The sequence below is a fragment of the Erpetoichthys calabaricus genome, chromosome 9 (genome assembly GCF_900747795.2).
Source record: "Erpetoichthys calabaricus chromosome 9, fErpCal1.3, whole genome shotgun sequence".
NCBI lineage: Eukaryota > Metazoa > Chordata > Cladistia > Polypteriformes > Polypteridae > Erpetoichthys > Erpetoichthys calabaricus.
In genome coordinates this window covers 7,087,572-7,109,277 of record NC_041402.2, presented here as the reverse complement: position 1 = coordinate 7,109,277, position 21,706 = coordinate 7,087,572, and the positions used below count along the sequence as shown (strand labels likewise).

Sequence of the window (21,706 nt, the reverse complement as noted above, 5' to 3'; positions counted from 1 at the left end):
TCTATTATATAGTGCCATTCACATCTATCAATCTATTATATAGTGCCATTTACATCTATCTATCTATCTAGTATATAGTGCCATTCACATCTATCTATCTATCATATAGTGCCTTTCATATCTATCCTATCTATCTAGTATATAATGCCATTCACATCTATCTATCTATCTATCTATCATATAGGGCCTTTCATGTCTATCCTATCTATCTATTATATAGTGCCACTCACATCTATCTATCTATCTATCTATCTATTATATAGTGCCACTCACATCTATCTATCTATCCATTATATAGTGCCATTCACATCTATTACATAGTGTCATTCACATCTATCTGTCTATCTAGTATATAGTGCCATTTACATCTATCTATCTATCATATAGTGCCTTTCATGTCTATCCTATCTATCTATTATATACTGCCATTCACATCTATCTGTCTATCTAGTATATAGTGCCATTTACATCTATCTATCTATCATATAGTGCCTTTCATGTCTATCCTATCTATCTATTATATAGTGCCACTCACATCTATCTATCTATCTATTATATACTGCCATTCACATCTATCTATCTATTATATAGTGCCATTCACATCTATCTATCTAGTATATAGTGCCATTTACATCTATCTATCGATCATATAGTGCCTTTCATGTCTATCCTATCTATCTATTATATAGTGCCATTCACATCTATCTGTCTATCTAGTATATAGTGCCATTTACATCTATCTATCTATCTATCTATCTATCAATCATATAGTGCCTTTCATGTCTATCCTATCTATCTATTATATAGTGCCACTCACATCTATCTATCTATCTATCTATTATATAGTGCCATTCACATCTATCTGTCTATCTAGTATATAGTGCCATTTACATCTATTATATAGTGCCATTCACATCTACCTATCTATCTATCTATCTATCTATTATACAGTGCCATTCACATCTATCTATCTATCTATTATATAGTGCCATTCACATCTATCTGTCTATCTAGTATATAGTGCCATTTACATCTATCTATCATATAGTGCCTTTTATGTCTATCCTATCTATCTATTATATAGTGCCATTCACATCTATCTGTCTATCTAGTATATAGTGCCATTTACATCTATCTATCTATCATATAGTGCCTTTCATGTCTATCCTATCTATCTATTATATACTGCCATTCACATCTATCTGTATATCTAGTATATAGTGCCATTCACATCTTATCTATATATCTAATGTTAAGACGACCCTGGGCTAAACAAGCCACTCTCGTCAAGGTTGTTGTTCTTCTGCTCTTATTCACTCTGCCTTCACATGAGCACGCGGACTGACAGAGACCACCCTGCCACATTCAACTTCAGGCTCTAATAAAATACGTTTTTTCCAGCAAAAGTAGGACAATCTGCAAATTTCAGTTCAACCACGCTGCATAAACTTGAACCGGAAGCCCGTGAAACGCCTATAAAGCATGAGGTGCACATACAGTACAGTAGCTTGGGGGCATCATTATATTTTTTTCTACTCTTGATTAGACCCGCTCTTCTAACAAAGTCCAAACGTAGTGATGGAGACATCATGGACTGGATGGTCCCATTAAAAATGAGACGCTGTAATCCAGGTATGATTTACAGTACTCGGAGCGCCATACAAAAATAAATTGAACTTTTACGTGCAGCACTGAAGCGGAAGGCATTTTGGTTTCCCACAAAATGGTTTCAACTGGGTAATTGCCTCCCCTTACATATAATCATGTTTAAAAAAAGTAAACGGGAAAGCTGCACTTACATTCAAATGGGCTTTCATGTATAAAACGACTGTTATTATAATGAGAGCAGTTCAACTGTTTGCATCATCCATTTTAATGAGATGCTTTTATATTCCTAAGATATATAATGAATATTTTTATAGAAACGCAATAAAGCCGCACTGCTTTCCAGTATGCCTTGCTGCACTTCCTGTATTGTCCTGTTTTGTGTTTGTTTAGGAAACGTGCTTGTGATGATCGTCAAAACTGAAAGGCGCTATACAGAGCCTATAAAAGTATTCATATGCCAGCAGCCATACCACCTGAACTTCAGAACATGGTCATCTAGTAGAAGGTTTGGGCCCCGCCAGTACTAGAATGTAGGAGCACATCTAAGAAAAAATTTGGGTTGCTGCTGGAAGAGATGTTGGTGAGGCCAGCAGGGGGCGCTTACCTTGCAGTCTATGTGTGGATCCCAATTCCTCCAGTATAGTGATGGGGACACTGGGCCGACAAAATGGTGCGGTCCACCGGATAATCAAGACATTGAGGTCCTGACTTTCTCTGTAGTCATAAAAGATCTCTGTGCATCCTTTGTAAAGAGTAGGGTGTATCTCAGTGCTCATTCCAGCCTGGTCATTCTGGCCCCCTAATCACCCCCCTGTGTCTAATTAGCCAACTATCTCTCTGACCCTCTCACCCATCAAGAGACCTCTGAGAAGGAGTCACAAGCTACAGTGGCTCACACTGCACAGATGATTGTAAGAGACGGCCAGCAACGCAGCCTGGCCGGGACGCCCCTGATATGGAAGGATGGGGGAAGGTGGCTTTTTTAGAACACTGCCTCCTTCAGGACATTAGATAGGCAGCTCGCCTGGAGAGTAGCAGTGCCCCGGATTGCCAAAGGGCATCCTGGCACTTGGAGTTTGGTATCTCGGCCCTGTTGAGTGCCACCAGAGGGTGCTGTGGAAGGACCTGGAGAGTCATACTACCTTCATAGCCCGGAAGTACTAGTGAGTCATAAGGACAGAAATCCAGAAGTACTTCCAGGCTGAAGAAAACTCAAGTTTTCCATCCGACCCGGAAGTGCTAGCCACACACTTCAGAAACATTTGTAGTACTGCATTCAATTACTTTAACAGTTTGTGATGCACCATATGTTGGAATAACAAACACCATGCGTTTTATTACTATGTGCATTACAAAATACATTCCAATAGACGGTGCACTGCAAACATTAACACTGTGTTGATTACTTAACACTTTAACCCATCTTAGGTTAAAGATGGATAAAAGAGCCAGTCCACCTTGTAGCGGGGCTACATAGTAATAGTGTTTTCAATGTTTGTGCTGTGTTTTGTTTCCATCGTCCCGTTTGGTTTATAATGTGTGCGTCAGTGAATTGTCGTCCCCGTAAATACAGAGGGGACGGATGATGGAGAGAGACCGCTGCCCCAAGATCGAAAGCACCTGTTCACAATCAACTACATCTGTCTCTTTACCATTTAAATAATCAGGAGGCAAAAGAGAAAAGAGAAGGAGAAAGACGGAGATTTCATTTCACGACAACGAACCACCATTACCTGCTATTTTTCTCATTGCGCTTTGTATTTAGTTTGCTTTTCATTCCGCCGGATTCACTTCAGCTCAATCATCAACAGAGACCCCGGGGTTGGACTTCATTATCCACCACACGGCGAGGACTAACATGGTGAGATTGAATCTCCCGGAAAATGGAACAATCACATCCATTCTTTCAGTCATCCGTATTCAGGACAGTAATATACCCGGACTCAAGTTCACGATCATTGTCATTTCCGTATTCATTCATTGTTGTTATTCGTGTTGTTTGTTATATGATACAGGGGCGAGGGAGGGTGTGTACACCTGATGAGCCCAGAATGAGGGCGAAACACGTGTCGTGTACTCTTTGCATTTATTTGACAGTAAACTATTTCAACCATTCTATGATCTGCTCTTCACAAAACTGAGGGCACCGTGGCGGATGTTAGCAGATTGCTGGCCAACCACAAAGCGTTACCTGGTAGGTAACCACCCACACTATCAGATTGTGACACAGACTTCGAATGCCGTGAATATATATATATTATATATATATATATATATACACACAGTAATCCCTCCTCCATCGCGGGGGTTGCATTCCATAACCCCCCCCCGCGAAAGGTGAAAATCCGCGAAGTAGAAACCATATGTTCATTTGGTTCTTTTTATATATTTTAAGCCCTTATAAACCTCCCACTATTATAAACATTTCCCGCACAATTATACAGCATAAACCCTTTGTATTCTCTTAGATATTAGGTAAGATTCGTTGAAATTATGTATGTAAACACAGTTTATATACAGTAAAACCTAAATATTATTTTAAAGATATCGAGTGTCTCCGATATCACATATGTTACAGCCATTACAACAGACAGGCCACCAGCAATAAATACGTACAATGCAAGAAAAATTGTATACAGTAAAATGTGTGTACAGTGACACTAAACTATGTACATGTAATAAGTACTGTACGTAGATAATTACTTATGGTTACTCACCAACAATGACACGACGACTTGTCCGATAACAATGAGTTTAATTTTACTGCACAACAAAGGATAGCGTTACGGCTCTTCTAAAGGAGCCTCTTCAGGCGACTGTGTAGCACCACCGTTGTTCTCCTTCCAGCACTCTTCAATCCAAATCCCTAAAGCAGATTCCATCCAGACTACCGCCTTATCACATCCACTTGCAACTCGTTTTGCGCCCTGGTTAAAGGACACTGCAGCCGTAGATCTTATATGCTTTTCCTCCTTTTTAAATAAAAAGAATCGTGGACTCATTGATGCCGTAATGGTGTCCTGCAGCGGTGTAGCTGTTCCCTTCCTTCAACATATCCAAAACTTTTACCTTTTCTGCAATCATTTGAATCTTCTGCTGGCGCTTGGACACGGCCCCTGAAGCAGTAGCAGGAGCACGTTAATGCTGAATGAGTGAGATGAGACTTCCTGATTAATGCAGCACTCCGTCGCTGAGCCAATCAGCACACAGGAACTTTAACTGTGTGCTCTGATTAGGTAGCTTCTCAGTCATCCGCCAATAGCGTCCCTTGTATGAAATCAACTGGGCAATCCAACTGAGGAAGCATGTACCAGAAGTAAAAAGACCCATTGTCCGCAGACACCCGTGAAGCAGCGAAAAATCCGCATTATATATTTACTGTAGATATGCTTACATATAAAATCCGCGATAGAGTGAAGCCACGAAAGTCGAAGCGCGATATAGCGAGGGATTACTGTACATTTTATATATATATATATATATATATATACTAGCAAAATACCCGCGCTTCGCAGCAGAGAAGTAGTGTGTTAAAGAGGTTATGAAAAAGTAAAGGAAAGATTTTTAAAATAACGTAACATGATTGTCAATGTAATTGTGTTGTTATTGTTATGAGTGTTGCTGGCATATATATATACATATACACATATACACACACATATACACACATATATAGATATATTATATATACATATACACATATTTTTTATATATATATATATATATATATATATACACATACATACATACATATACACACATAGATGCACTTACAATAACATAGAAATCAATATAAACAACATGAACATCATTATCATATGAGAATATGAAGTAATATATAAGAAGCACATTTCATATAAATATAAATTATTAAACAGTAAAATCTTCTTCTATAATTTGCTACCGTGGCTTTTCGTTGGTCTGTCCAGGATTTTAAATCACCTGTAGCTTGCAAACCGTTTCACCTATTGACTTGAAATCTGGTACACATATAATACGTCACGTCTGCTATCCGGTTTATGGGTGATGATTGTATTACTGTTTTTATGTTTATTTTATTTTAGAATCAACTCCTATCTGCGCACACCAGGGCGGCCGTGGGCGGATGCGTATGGTGTATTCATTCCATGTTATCGTGCATTGCGCTGTCAGTGTTATTTTGATAAAAGAATTTGAACAATATATAAGAAGCGTATAAATTATTAAACAGTAAAACATTAACATTTAAGAAGTAAAGTTACATGAAGTACTACTGCAGTGCCTTCGGGTATGCCTCATTTTTTGTTTGCCCATTACATGCTTAAATGTATAAATGTTTTGGTGCACCTACCCGAGAACACGCGACATATAACCGAGCGTGGGAGAAGCATGGATTTTAAACACGCGTTGAGTTCATCTGCTGGTCTCCCTCGTGGAATAACTGGTAATGTTTGACTAAAATCTACAGCGAGTAAAACGACATTACCTCCTATTTTTTTTTTTTACGATCTCTGAGATCTTGCTTTTTTCGGTTCAAGGCTTCATAAGCTCTTTTATGTTGTATGGTGTACTTATCCCAAACCATCATCTTTGAATGTTGCAAGACTTTCGCCTTGTATGTAGATCGGGGTAATTACATTCATTTGAGAATGAAATTGCGCGTCCCGTTTTGAATCAATACTGGACGGGATTTATCCCGTATGTTTTGTATCATTTTTTTTTTAAAGCAGCGTCTCATGCAAATTATCCCACACGCATTTTTACCCTACTTTGGATTGGGTAATACTTGATGTCATCGTTAGTTTGATTGGTGTTTTCAACTGTCCAGTGAGGAGGGCGTGTCTTTTAAGTACAGTCTGCAAAGTGTTGGCACTGAGATGTTGTGTCAGCGCCATAGTTGAAGCCCCTAACGTTGCGGTCAGCAAGTCGGCTAACATCCGCCATGTGCCGTCTTTCAGTTGCGAGAAGCAGATCATAGAATGGTTGAAACTGTTGCCCCTAACGTTGCGCCACGGCGTGTGGTTCGTTTATACCTCGTGTCTTGTCATTAAACTTTTATCTCGCGAATATGTTATTGCAATCCGCAGCGGGAGCGTTTCTATAAACTTAATTGAAAGTTACGTTTTACACCGTGCTTTGTTTCCCTTATGAACATGCTTGTATGCTTAACTCGCTCCGTTCTCAATTGTTTAATTAATATTTTGCTCTTCGCTGTTTGCGGCTGTTCCTCCATTTCCCCCTACTTAGTTCTTTTATCTCGCGAATATGTTATTGCAATCCTTAACGGGAGCGTTTCAATAAACTTTTTAGTAAAAGGCGAGCTTTTAAGCCTGAGAAATCACCCCGTAAATGCACATGTTTAATTGCACGTGTTAATATGTATGCTTACACAGTATTAAAAGACAGTCAAAAATTAACGTCATTTACCTTCGTTCCCGCGTGTGACTCGTGCTGTAAATGTCTTCCTTGTTTTTAGTTCACGTGATTACGTAGGAGGCGTGATGACGCGATACGTGACTCCGCCTCCTCCATTACAGTGTATGGACAAAAAATATGTTCCAGTTATGACCATTACGCTTTGAATTTCGAAATGATACCTGCCTAACTTTTGTAAGTAAGCTGTAAGGAATGAGCCTGCCAAATTTCAGCCTTCCACCTACACGGGAAGTTGGAGAATTAGTGATGAGTCAGTCAGTGAGTGAGTCAGTCAGTGAGGGCTTTGCCTTTTATTATTATAGATATATATATATATATATATATATATATATATATATATATATATATATATATATATATATATATATTCACGGCATTCGAAGTCTGTGTCACAATCTGATTGTATGGGTGGTTACCTACCAGGTAACGCTTGTGGTTGGCCAGCAATCTGCTAACATCCGCCACGGTGCCCTCAGTTTGTGAGGAGCAGATCATAGAATGGTTGAAATAGTTTACTGTCAAATAAGTGCAAAGAGTACACGACACGTGTTTCGCCCTCATTCTGGGCTCATCAGGTGTACACACTCCACTGCACTCCCTCTCGGGAATCGAACCTCGTTCGTTTATTTGACAGCATGTAGATCGGGGTAATAACATTCACAGCATTCAAAGTCTGAATGAGGGCGAAACACGTGTCGCGTACTCCTTGCATTTATTTGACAGTAAACTATTTCAACCATATATATATATATATATATATATATATATATATATATATATATATATAATACCAGCCATCTCCCACTAGTTACACAGAGGCAAGTTATGCTCCAAAATACAGAGGTAGACCGACTCGAAGGGAGGCTGGCGCATGAGTGAGGAGGGACTGGCCCGGCTCCCCACTCCTGACATCACACTTCCCCTCCCCTCGGCCCACAGCCTCTATCTCATATTAGCACGAATATATCACTCCTGCAAGCAAACTATGATTCTTAGAATGTTCAAGCAAATTCTGCAAGCAAACTATGATTCTTAGAATGTTCAAGCAAATTCTAGAAAAAACAATCTAAATCTGTTAAGTAGTTCATTCGTTCGCTAGCTAAGCGGATGTAAGATGTGCCCCCCCGAGGCCAGCACATGAGTGAGGACGGTCCCCTCCCCTTTCCCTCAGCCCGCTGCGTGACTCTCACATTCGTGCAAATAAATCGGTACCACAAGCGAACTATGATACTTGGCGTGATGAGAGAAAGTCGCAAAATCAACCAGAATGTTCAAGCAAATTCTAGAAAAAAAGTAGTTCTCTTGTGAAAAGCAGAAAGACATACAGACAGACATTGGATTTTATACATTGTGACGGACGGCTGGGACGCCCCTTCACCACATCTGCCAGGGAGACAAGGGTGGGAAGCCCAGTATCTCCCCCTGGACGCTAGATGGCAGCCTCCCTGGGTTGCAGCGGTGCCTTGGAATCCCCCAGGGCTTCATGGGGGTTGGAGTTCTGTGCAGCTCTGTGGGGTTCCGCAGGCGCTGCCAGGGGATGCTGCAGCAGGAGCTGCTGGCCCCTTTTGGGCACTGGTTTCACCACACCCGGAAGTGCAGACGGAATTTGCCAATCAACCACCTGGAGCACTTCCGGGTACCCAATAAAAGGGAGCCAGTGACCACCACTCAGCGGCCAGAGTCGGGTGGAGGAGGACAAGGTTGCTTGGGAGGAGTGGTGGTGCCCAGGAGAAGAAGAGTGCTTACTGTACTGGTGTGCTTTATTTGGGACTGTGTATTGCCTGTCGGTCACGGGGAAGACGTGCGCCCACAGGGGAAGAAAATAAAAAAGTATTTGTTTCTATTTAACATGTGCCTCCCGTGTCCAATCTGTGTCGGGTCGGGCGCTATACAGCATCCAGTCTTATACTATATAGAGATATACATGTGTGTAGGTATAAAAGTATTATATATCAGATATCACTTTTTAAGTTTTTCCTCCAGGTGCTCCAGTTTGCTCTCACATTTCAAAGACATGCAGGTTGATTGGCTCAACTAAACTGGCCGTAGTGTGCGGTTAGGGTGCGTCTGTGTGCGTTCGGCCCGTGATGAACTGACACCTTGTCCAGGGTTTGTTCCTGCCTTGCACCCCATGGTAGCTGGGATTGGCTCCAGCACCCCTACCAACCCTGTTCAGGACTAAGAGGGTTAGAAAATGACTGACTGACTGACTTTAAGTTCATTTGACTTTACAAAGTTCAACAATTAATTACTGGACAGATATTGCTGGGCTCCAGTCACGTTCATCAGTTTCAAACTACATTGTTTTTTTTTTGTCTCTTTAAACAAATTTGTGTTATGCAATTAGGAACTAGTAAAGTTGTAATAGAATATTATGTAAGAACTTGTTACATTGTTCTGTATCCAGTGAAAAGCGTAATGCGACAATAATTGAAAATGAATTGAAGATTCAGAAATTCAATATGTTTGCCTGCCTGCCCATCAGCCCCTTTGTATGTATGTATATCTATGCACTGGTCTACCACATGGGGATTTCTGTTCAAATCTCTGCATGTCACTTGCACTTTCTCCACAAATCTTCATAGAATTCCTGTTAGATTTCTTTTGTAAATGAATAAAGCAGAAGTGCCCCAGAGTCCTTTGTAGTGTGGAGTCTGTGTATATTCCTGATATTTGTGTGTTTGTTTTCTTTCTTTCTTTCTCCCTTTCTTTCTTTCTCTTTCTTTCTTTACACATGAATGTATGTATTATGTATGCATGTATGTAGTACTTATGTATGTATGATGTATGTATGCGTTGTCACGCACGAGCACATGGGAAGCACTTTAAGGACCCGACGTGCACCGCGACAAGTCATGCCAGGGGACAATGGCAGGGTACTAACTTCTCTCTTACTGTTTGAACGACACAAAGAACTTTCTACCTCTGGTCCCCATTTGATGACGTCATCAACCCATCCACCACCACGTTTTTCCCAGCACCCCACTGTTTAATATCCTGTCTGACACTACAGTTCGGTCAATAAATATTTGGACAGAGACAACTTTTTTCTAATTTTGGTTCTGTACATTACCACAATGAATTTGAAATGAAACAACTCTGATGCAGTTGAAGTGCAGACTTTCAGCTTTAATTCAGTGGGGTGAACAAAACGATTGCATAAAAATGTGAGGCAACTAAAGCATTTTTTGAACGCAATCCTTTCATTTCAGGGGCTCAAAATAAATTGGACAATTGACTCAAAGGCTATTTCATGGGCAGGTGTGGTCAAGTCCGTCGTTATGTCATTATCAGTTAAGCAGATAAAAGGCCTGGAGTTGATTTGAGGTGTGGTGCTTGCATGTGGAAGATTTTGCTGTGAACAGACAACATGCGGTCAAAGGAGCTCTCCATGCAGGTGAAAGAAGCCATCCTTAAGCTGCGAAAACAGAAAAAACCCATCCGAGAAATTGCTCCAATATTATGAGTGGCAAAATCTACAGTTTGGTACATCCTGAGAAAGAAAGCAAGCACTGGTGAACTCAGCAACACAAAAAGACCTGGACGTCCATGGAAGACAACAGTGGTGGATGATCGCAGAATCATTTCCATGGTGAAGAGAAACCCCTTCACAACAGCCAACCAAGTGAACAACACTCTCCAGGGGGTAGGCTTATCAATATCCAAGTCTACCATAAAGAGAAGACTGCATGAAAGTAAATACAGAGGGTGCACTGCAAGGTGCAAGCCACTCATAAGCCTCAAGAATAGAAAGGCTAGATTGGACTTTGCTAAAGAACATCTAAAAAAGCCAGCACAGTTCTGGAAAAACATTCTTTGGACAGATGAAACCAAGATCAACCTCTACCAGAATGATGGCAAGAAAAAAGTATGGAGAAGGCGTGGAACAGCTCATTATCCAAAGCATAGCACATCATCTGTAAAACACGGTGGAGGGAGGCAGTGTGATGGCTTGGGCGTGCATGGCTGCCAGTGGCACTGGGACACTCATGTTTATTGATGATGTGACACAGGACAGAAGCAGCCGAATGAATTCTGAGGTGTTCACAGACATACTGTCTGCTCAAATCCAGCTAAATACAGCAGTCAAATTGATTCATGATACAGATGGACAATGACCCAAAATGAATGGCCAAGGCAGTCACCTGATGTTAACCCAACTGAGCAGGCATTTCACTTGTTGAAGACTAAACTTCAGACAGAAAGGCCCACAAACAAACATCAACTGAAAGCCACTGAAGTAAAGGCCTGGCAGAGCATTAAAAAGGAGGAAACCCAACATCTGGTGATGTCCAGGAGTTCAAGACTTCAGGCTGTCATTGCCAGCAAAGGGTTTTCAACCAAGTATTAGAAATGAACATTTTATTTCCAGTTATTTAATTTGTCCAATTACTTTTGAGCCCCTGAAATGAAGGGATTGTGTTCAAAAAATGCTTTAGTTGCCTCCCATTTTTATGCAATCGTTTTGTTCACCCCACTGAATTAAAGCTGAAAGTCTGCACTTCAACTGCATCTGAGTTGTTTCATTTAAAATTCATTGTGGTAATGTACAGAACCAAAATGAGAAAAAAGTTGTCTCTGTCCAAATATTTATGGACCTAACTGTATAAGTTGTCCATGTACCCACCATTTCCTGTCTGTTGTTTTGAACGAAAATTACTGACCTTGTTTACAGTATATGGGGCTCAAAACCCCAACTCTTTATGCTTGGCGTTTGTATTTATTACAGTGTGTATGTATGTACTGTATGTATGTGGTTCAGAACTCTTACCTGGCTCGGACACCCTGAGTGTGAAAGGACCAGGAGAGAGAGTATTTTCAGGACAGTTTCTCCCCCGGGCCAACAGAGGGCAGCACCCTTGGTTTCCAGTAGTGCCACGAGTCATGAGCATGGGAGCTCAACCTTGTTGGAACCCGTGACCACCGCCAGGGGGCGCATGGACCTTTCCAAGCCCTTATTTGTCCAGATTTCCAACACACCCCTAAGTGGAAGCTTGTTGGGCACCTGGAGTCCTTGCCCTATAAAAAGGGGCCAGTCCTCACTATTCATTGGCCAGAGTCGGGAGGAAGAGGACAAAGCCTGTGTGGAGTGGAGGTTGAAGGACTGGCAGCAAGAAGGGACTGAACTGTGTGGTGATTGGTGCACTGTGCAGTGGGAAGCAGGATGAAACACTCCCCAGTTGTAAATAAACGGGTGTAGTGTGGCAAAATGTGTCTTCTGCCTGCCTGTCTGTCTCTTCACAGTATATACAAGGTGAGATAGATAGATAGATAGATAGATAGATAGATAGATAGATAGATAGATAGATAGATAGATAGATAGATAGATAGATAGATAGATAGATACTTTATTAATCCCAAGAGGAAATTCACATACTCCAGCAGCAGCATATTCGTAAAAAACAATAAATTAAAGAGTGATAAAAATGTAGGTATACAGACAGTCAATAACTGAATAATTTTAATGTTTACCCTGCCGGGTGGAATTGAAGAGTCGCATAGTTTGGGGAGGAATGATCTCCTCAGTCTGTCAGTGGAGCAGGACGGTGACAGCAGTCTGTCGCTGAAGCTGCTCCTCTGTCTGGAGATGATCCTGTTCAGTGGATGCGGTGGATTCTCCATGATTTACAAGAGTCTGGTCAGCGCCCATCGCTCTGCCACGGATGTTAAACTGTCCAGCTCCGTGCCTACAATACAGCCTGCCTTCCTCAGCAGTTTGTCCAGGCGTGAGGCGTCCTTCTTCTTTATGCTGCCTCCCCAGCACACCACCGTGTAGAAGAGGGTGCTCGCCACAACCGTCTGATAGAACATCTGCAGCATCTTATTGCAGATGTTGAAGGACGACCGCCTTCTAAAGAAGTATAGTCAGCTCTGTCCTTTCTTACACAGGGCATCAGTATTGGCAGTCCAGTCCAGTTTATCATCCCGCTGCACTGCCAGGTATTTATAGGTCTGCACCCTCTACACACAGTCACCTCTGATGATCACGGGGTCCATGAGGGGCCTGGTCCTCCTAAGATCCACCACCAGCTCCTTGGTTTTAAATAACTTGGGGCTTTCCTGGAAAGCCGTCTGGAGGTTGGCCGGACGTGAATCCTAGCACTATATCCCCTTCCACATGCCCTCTCAAACCGCCGACCGGCTGGGTATATCCTGTGAACAGCCCAGTCAGCATTTGCACAACAATCGCTACACGAGTTGCTGCTATAATGTTGGGTGAAAAAAAAAAAAACGAACAGCCAATCAACATCAAATTTTTGGCAAATTCTCTCTTTTTCCGTAAAGCAGTTTCTGACTGACAAAAACATTCATGTCATCCCTCAATCATCCTCCCTATTCGCCTGATTATGATTTTTTTACTTGTTCCCGAAAATCAAAACTGACCCGAAGGGAACACACTTGTCTTCAATAGATGAAGTGAAGACAGAAAGGGCAAGCCTGTTGAAGAGCCTCAAGGGAAGACGACTTCCAGCACTGTTTCAATCAACAGAAGACACGTACGGAGCAGTGTAGAGATCAGAAGGGGGACTACAGAGAAGGTGACAAGGCTTAGAATGCTGTAAGTCATCAATAAATATTTTTACCCATCTGGTTATTTTTGTGCCTCACCTCGTATGTATGTAGGTATGTATGTATGTCGGAATTCATTTTTACTCCAACATTTCTTTCACATCCCAAATTGACGTGTGTGTTAGGCAAACTGAGAAAGTGAGTGTGTGCCCCATGCCAACAGAGTCGGCTCCCACTTTGTGCAATGTGCTGCCAGGGTACGTGCCAGTTCCCCATTAAAAAGGCTTTGTAGAATTGACAGGAGAGTGCCCTGTAATGGACTGCCATGTCATCCACAGTTGGTTCTTGTCTGATGATGAGAGCCTCTAGAATCAGTTATGGCTTTCTGCGAATACAGGTTTGCAAGTCGAGTTTTCCTAATTTTGTATGATGATGCCACCCCATAATCCCCCCCATCGGAGTGCCCAGGTAGGCTCTGGTGCAGTATGATCGTATAATAGAATAATCAGGTGAAGAAATGGATGGAAAGTCTACCTTACCCCCACTGCAATGCATTGCATTGCATTGCATGCAAACCTGTATTTGTCACTTTGTACAATTCTACTTATAAATCTTCCTGTGAAAAGCGCTATATAAAGTAAAGATTAAAAATGGCACATTCAAAATCTGTAAGAAGCCACCAGTGCAGAGCCCGTTACAAATGTAAGTAGAAAAGGATGGCTAAAACACCTATAAACAATTCATCAAGAATGAAATGCCCCCCGTCTACCTCCTCAAGCAGGGGCACAGTGCAGGGGCATTTAGGGTGCTGCATGCCTACCTTGTACTTCTGTCTCCGATCCGCAGGGTGACAGGTCACTTTCAGACAATCCCAGGGCTGCCAGGAGCTGCTCGAGGTTCATGCGGGCCGTTAGCTCTCCATTGCGATCTCCGATCTGTGGAATCAAACAAAAGTTTTTTTCTGGTCAGGAGCGCCGAAGGAGCAGATCCAAGCTGGACGATGGATCTGCTCTGGAATGACAGCCGTGTGAGGAGGGAGGCAGAAAGAGGGAGAGGGACGGCAGCAATGACTTACCAGACAGAGCAGCTCAGGGATTAAATTGGGGAGGACCTAATGCACCAGTAGCCGTTAATTGAGTTGCAGGCGCTTAGCTCTGCCCGTCTGCTGTTTAATACACTTTAATGGTGCATTGATTCAGTGCTCCCTCTGGCAGGGTTACACCTCAGAGTGCTCGAGGGATGAGGTGGCATCAAGTCCACCAGTCTGCAGAAGGGTTTGAAAAATCTGCCAGAAGAGATCAGAGGACGGGCGCTGATGTTTTAACCCTTAAGACCCTAAAAGGTGACTGAACTGAAGTGCACTGAAGATAGCATTGGGATAACCAGTGTCCCGGACTCGGACTCGGGCCCGGTCTTTGGTTTGTTTTCTTTGAATTGTTTGGCAGTATTTCTTGTAGCTCAATTATCGGCATTTTCAAAATTCATATCTTCAGAAAAGTCCAATATCAAAAAACCAGGCCAGGCCATTAAATGATTTGACCTCTAATACCCTTAAAATGCTACCTCTATTATTTTTAGAGGCCAAAAAAAAAATACAAAATGTAGGCATGGCATAACATTCAGGTGCATTTGACGGTTGTGCAGGTTGGCTTTTATCTGGATTGTTCTAAAGGCCTTCAAAATTTCTAACACCCCCCAAATAATGTAAAACCTGCACCTTCACACTCTACACAATCTAAACCAGGAGTCGCCAAGTCCAGTCCTGGAGGACCACCGTGGCTGCAGGTTTTCATTCTAACCCTTTTCTTAATGAGTGTCCTGTTTTTGCTGTTAATTAACTTCTTTTGAATTAATTTTAATTGACTTGTTCCTGAAATCTCAGACCCCTTAATTGTTTCTTTTTCCTTAATTAGCAGCCAAACAATAATGAGATGCAAAATGAGCCAAAACAACTGGTGTCCATCATACAATATCTGAAAATAAAGAAAGATGAAGGTCTCAGGAATGCTGATCTGCTCAGGTCCCCAGTGCTCGTGGAAAGAGAAAATCCACAATTTCGGACATGTCTGCTAATGTACCACAAGAGCAGCAACAAAGCCACGAAATTAAAGAACTTACCGTAGATACTCGTGTATAAGTCGAAAAATTTATGCCTTAAAATTCATTCAAAAAAACAGGGTCGACTTATCCGCGGGGCAACACAATTGTCCATAGAATTTGGGTAATGACATTGTACACTCAACGCTTCACGGTGTTAAGTCACCGGTCATCTGCCGTTTCCCATGGTCTTTGAAATAATTATAAGCCAGCAATACTATTGCTAATTAGCTAGTTTTTTTTTCTAATTTCATTAAATAATTCTTTAAACTGTGAAATACTTGAATTTGAGCATTAGCTTTTGCAGGGTTTGGATAACAAACATACCATTAGCTGCCACATGCAACCAGATTTGGAATCAAAAGAACCAAGGCAACGCACGCTATCAATGCGATGCAAGCGCAGCCCGCGATTCAAAAAATTTCTCTGCCTACCTGTTTGTCTTGTCTGACAGTAGCTGAAAAGCAGCATCAGGAGAGAGCAGCCTGAAGTAGTCCAGCAGCGGGTGATCTGTCGTGTCCAACAGCAAGCCATGCTGTCTTGTGAAGTCCGGTAGCCAGTTTGGCTCCCACGCGAACCTTGCCGTAGCTGCATTGGCTGCGCGAATGCGTTCAGCTGACGCGTCATCGGCTGGTGTCCGATCAGCTGATGCCGGCTTCTCACTCTCTTGCTCGATTCCTGATCACTGTCAATAAAATCCGATAATATGCAAAACATCGTCTGCCGAATGTTTTCTTTCCTGCACTCGCTTCGCTCCCTTGTGACATATTGATGCCATCTTGCCTTTGTTTACATTTCGCAACTCACGCACACGCAAGGATTAGTTGCCGAGTCAACGAATCTAGCATTTCTCCAAGCACACAGGGAATGCCTGTGACGTGACAGTGAGTTTTGTCGCCATTAACAGCAGATTGTCACCCTCTATCCCTGATAGCTGTCAAGTTTTACCTTTGACTTATACGCGGGTCATAACAAATTTTGTAATTTTCGGCTTAAACAATACACTCGACTTATCTGCGAGATCGACTAATATGCGAGTATCTACGGTAATTAACGACAAGAATCAGTGCCTCATTAAGCAGCTGCTTGGAGTGAAATTGGTTGGAGTTTGAGGCCCTCACTTAGTTGGTCTTCTGTTGGCTCCCTCACTTCACATTTCATTTCTGTTTGGGTGCCGTTTAAGTAATGAGAAAGAATATTTAGAATTAAGATGCTTCAGTTTTTCCAAATAACAAAAGTACGGTACTAATAGAACTATAAGAAGCGTGTCACTTACGCATTAAATAAAGGATATGTTAAGCTAACCAAACAAATGTAACCTAATACAGACACTAAGCTGTAAGAGTGTATTCTTGTAAGAGAAATGTACTAAACTAACTTTAAAGGTAGCTTTTGATATTGCATAATCAATTATTTTGTGTGATGATCATTATGTGCGAAATGTAAGCTATAATAAGAATGTGCTGTGCATTAACTGACAGTATAACATTAATCCTTTTATAAGCTGAATCAAAAGATTCTTAAATTGTAACTGCCACATAGCCGTTGAAGTATTGTAACCCTGATGGTGCAGAAAGAATGAGCAAGTGAGCATTGTCTAAATCTGCTTAGGTTGCACACACCCTGCGACAGTTAGCTGGGAGATCGCTGCAGTTGCTCTTGTGTGTATTGATGCTGACAAGGGCTACTGCTTAAGACTGTGAATGTGCTAATAACTCTTTTAACTGTTAGAAACACTGTGTGCGCTCCTGTATGTTCCAATCCAGGGTGTGACCGCAAGCTATAACGATCTATGTAAGACCTCAAAATGAACTGTCAAATTTCCTCTTTTTGTTTAAGAATAAAGACTGGTTATAAAAAGAGATAAACTTCCTGCTTTGGGCAGGTTGTCTGATCTGACCTGTCAGTAGCAATCTGAGTTGGCAGGCGGGCAGCCTCTTTGACTCACCAAGAATAAAAGAAATTGCTTTTTATTTATAATTGGTGTCCGCCTTCTGTTGTTCTTCGACTTTCAGCATCCACAGTAAAGAAATGAAGCAATTCAGAGGAACGATGAAGAAATTCAGGGGAACAAATATGAAAAAAGCATTTCAATTAAAATGGATTCACAAGAAGTTAATCAGCAGCACAAACAGGGCACTCATTATTAAAAAAAAAAAAAAAAAAAAAGGGTCAGAATGAAAACCTGTAGCCACGGTGGTCCTCCAGGTCCTCCATGGTGGATCTCCAAGGGCACTGCAAAATGCTAACGGTAACAATAACAAGGAGTGTCCCCTCCACAGCTGTCCCACTGGGCATCAGCCATGAGGCTCGGGTGAACAAAGTCAACCACCGAGGCGCAAATCAATGCATCAGCCTGGACCTTCGTGGTCTGCTTTTGGGACAAAAACTGAACGGATGTCAGCAGGGCCGCCTGGTTAACTAACACACGAGTAATCAGACAGGCCATTCTCCAAATAGTAAGTGACATCACGTCTCGCTGTATCAAATCGCTTCCGAAAGCACTTAGGGATTGGCGGATGTGCAAAGTTAGCAGGATCAGGGTGAGTCTTGAAATACAAGATACCACTCCATCTGCGCTTCGAGGAAAACTCAGTCAAACACGACAAGGGCAAGCCAGGACTGGGACGATAAGAGAGGGGAACAGCCGTCACTCTCCTTTGGCCTGTTCATAAGCATAAAATCGCGTCCCTTTTTAATTTCCAACATTTAACATTCCCCCCGTAAGCTGAATTCATTTCACAGCAACTGAGTCTCTTCAGTACTGTGATGAACAGAACTGCGCAGACTGTCATCAATGTGACTGAACACCTTGTAAGAGACAGCCGGCAGCTCAACCCAGCCGGGACGCCCCTGAGATGGAAGGCAACATTTCAAGGACACTGCCTCTCCCAAAACGCTAGATGGCAGCTCTCCTGGACTGTAACAGTGCCCCAGATTCCTGAAGGGCACTATGGGACATAGAGTTCGGCAACACAGTCCTTCTGGGTACCGCTGTTGGAAGATGGTGGGAGAATAAATTCTCACCTAGCCCGGAATTACTAATGGATTACAACAACGAAAGCCCCAAAGTACTTCAGGGCTGATTGAAAATCTAACTTTGTGTTGGCAAATCACATGGGAGAAAGAACAGAAGCACTTCCAGGTCGAGAACTATGTAAAGGCCTGCTGAACACCCAGCAAGCGAGCCAGAGTCGGGAGGAGGTGGACAGAGCTTACTGGGAGGTGAGGAGGAGTCATACAGTGCATCCGGAAAGTATTCACAGCACATCACTTTTTCCACATTTTGTTATGTTACAGCCTTATTCCAAAATGGATTAAATTAATTTTTTTGACTGAAAAAAGTTTATTTGAGATTTTTGCAAATTTATTAAAAATAAAAAAATTCAGAAAGCACATGTACATAAGTATTCACAGCCTTTGCCATGAAGCTCAAAATTGAGCTCAGGTGCATCCTGTTTCCCCTGATCATCCTTGAGATGTTTCTGCAGCTTCATTGGAGTACACCTGTGGTCAATTCAGTTAACTGGACATGATTTGGAAAGGCACACACCTGTCTATAGAAGGTCCCACAGTTGACAGTTCATGTCAGAGCACAAACCAAGCATGAAGTCAAAGGAATTGTCTGTAGACCTCCGAGACAGGATTGTCTCGAGGCACAAATCTGGAGAAGGTTACAGAAAAATTTCTGCTGCTTTGAAGGTCCCAATCAGCACAGTGGCCTCCATCATCCGTAAGTGGAAGAAGTTCAAAACCACCAGGACTCTTCCTAGAGCTGGCCGGCCATCTAAACTGAGCGATCGGGGGAGAAGGGCCTTAGTCAGGGAGGTGACCAAGAACCCGATGGTCACAGCTCCAGTGGTCCACTGTGGAGAGAGGAGAACCTTCCAGAAGGACAACCATCTCTGCAGCAATCCACCAATCAGGTCTGTATGGTAGAGTGGCCAGACAGACGCCACTCCTTAGTAAAAGGCACATGACAGCCCACCTGGAGTTTGCCAAAAGGCACCTGAAGGACTCTCAGACCATGAGAAAGAAAATTCTCTGGTCTGATGAGACAAAGATTGAACTCTTTGGTGTGAATGTCAGGCGTCACGTTTGGAGAAAACCAGGCACCGCTCATCACCAGGCCAATACCATCCCTACAGTGTAGCATGGTGGTGGCAGTATCATGCTGTGGAGATGTTTTTCAGTGGCAGGGACTGGGAGACTAGTCAGGATAAAGGGAAAGATGACTGCAGCAATGTACAGAGACATCCTGGATGAAAACCTGCTCCAGAGCGCTCTTGACCTCAGACTGGGGCGACAATTCATCTTTAGGCAGGACAACGACCCTAAGCACACAGCCAAGATATCAAAGGAGTGGCTTCAGGACAACTCTGTGAATGTCCTTGAGTGGCCCAGCCAGAGCCCAGACTTGAATCCGATTGAACATCTCTGGAGAGATCTTAAAATGGCTGTGCACCGACGCTTCCCATCCAACCTGATGGAGCTTGAGAGGTGCTGCAAAGAGGAATGGGCGAAACTGGCACACGGATTGTGGCATCATATTCAACAAGACTTGAGGCTGTAATTGCTGCCAAAGGTGCATCGACAAAGTATTGAGCAAAGGCTGTGAATACTTAGGGACATGGGATTTCTCAGTTTTTTTATTTTTAATAAATTTGCAAAAATCTCGAGTAAACTTTTTTCACGTTGTCATTATGGGGTGTTGTGTGTAGAATTCTGAGGAAAAAAATAAATTTAATCCATTTTGGAATAAGGCTGTAACATAACAAAATGTGGAAAAAGTGATGCGCTGTGAATACTTTCTGGATGCACTGTAAATCCAAACCCCAGGGTTTCTCCACACTGGCTGACATACTGATGATCCGGACAATGAAAAAAGCAGACAGCAAAGTAAATGATGATTTGGTGAAATGAATGCGAAATGGCTCCTCTCTCCTCTCGATCTCCTTTTCTTTTCATGATACTTCCCTCCGCTTGTTTAAATAAAAAATATCCCAACAGGAGATGCCAGTATTGGGGTTGCTGCCTCCCTGCATCATCCTTCCCCATTTGTTTCCCAGGGACAGCATTTACATAGACACACAACGGATTTAAACGGGACTATGCAAAAAAGACACAACTCATCACAAAACACACATTAAATATCTATAATCATGTAGCCCCGCTACAAACCGATGTACTTTACTATTTGAAATTGGAAAAAATCAAAGAGGATCTGGAGGATGTGTACAAAACTTTTTCAAAACCTGTCAGGAACTAATCAGTAACATTTTAGAATAAGCATTTAAATTGAGGAAGCAGATTCCCTCCCCTCTTTTTTATTCTATTTATTTTTATTCATTTACTTATTTACATATTTTTACTCTGCTGACCTAGTTCTCTTTCTCGTGGGTGGGGGTTGATTTGTTTCGAACCAACTTTTGTTAAACTTGACTTGCTTGTATGGAATGTTGTTTGATTTTAATCAAATCAATAAAATGCAAAAAAAAAAAAAAAAAGAACTGGCAGGCAGGCATGGTGGTTTTAAAGCCGCGAAGGGGAAATGACATCATCTGGACAGGAAGCGGAAGTGACGTCATCCAGGGAGAGAGCCAGAAGTGACATCAACCGGGCAGAGATTGGAAAGTGAAGTTATTGGGCCCAGAACTGGAAGTGACGTCATCGAGCCCAGGCAGAATTTTCCGTGTTCGGTCCGGAGAGGAAAAAGAGAAAGGATCAGTGCCCTCTGCCATCCTCTGGAGTGGCGTGGAATTATCCTTTTTTGAGCCCTTTAGCTGCCTTCCCATGCGCACGTGAGTGACAGTGTGTAAGCTGTACAGATGTATTCTGGGAGTCCGCCGTGTACTTTTGCTGATGCATGGCCTTATGTAAATTGGCTTCTTCAATACCCCGACATGGCATCGCAACACAGAAATCCTCTCCAGTATCCCAGAGATTTCACCTCCTGATTCTTGACTCAAAAACACAAGACACCTTGTCAAGATATGAAAATTTCACTCAGAAGAAAGGCTTCGTATTCACCTCTGATTCAAAAGGCTGTTAGAATGAAAAGCAGCCCCGTCTGCGA

At 42.3% G+C, this 21,706-nt stretch overlaps 1 protein-coding gene across 3 annotated transcripts in view; it reads right to left on the bottom strand.

The window, feature by feature from the left end:
- The window catches only part of gpsm1b (G protein signaling modulator 1b), a 248,614-nt gene that overhangs the window by 96,004 nt on the left and 130,904 nt on the right, over window positions 1–21,706 (bottom strand). For all 3 annotated transcript variants that reach the window (XM_051931592.1, XM_051931590.1, XM_051931591.1), the window contains one exon: window positions 14,354–14,468. In XM_051931592.1, the coding sequence (XP_051787552.1) occupies window positions 14,354–14,468 (115 nt within the window). The remainder of the gene's footprint in view (window positions 1–14,353; window positions 14,469–21,706) is intronic.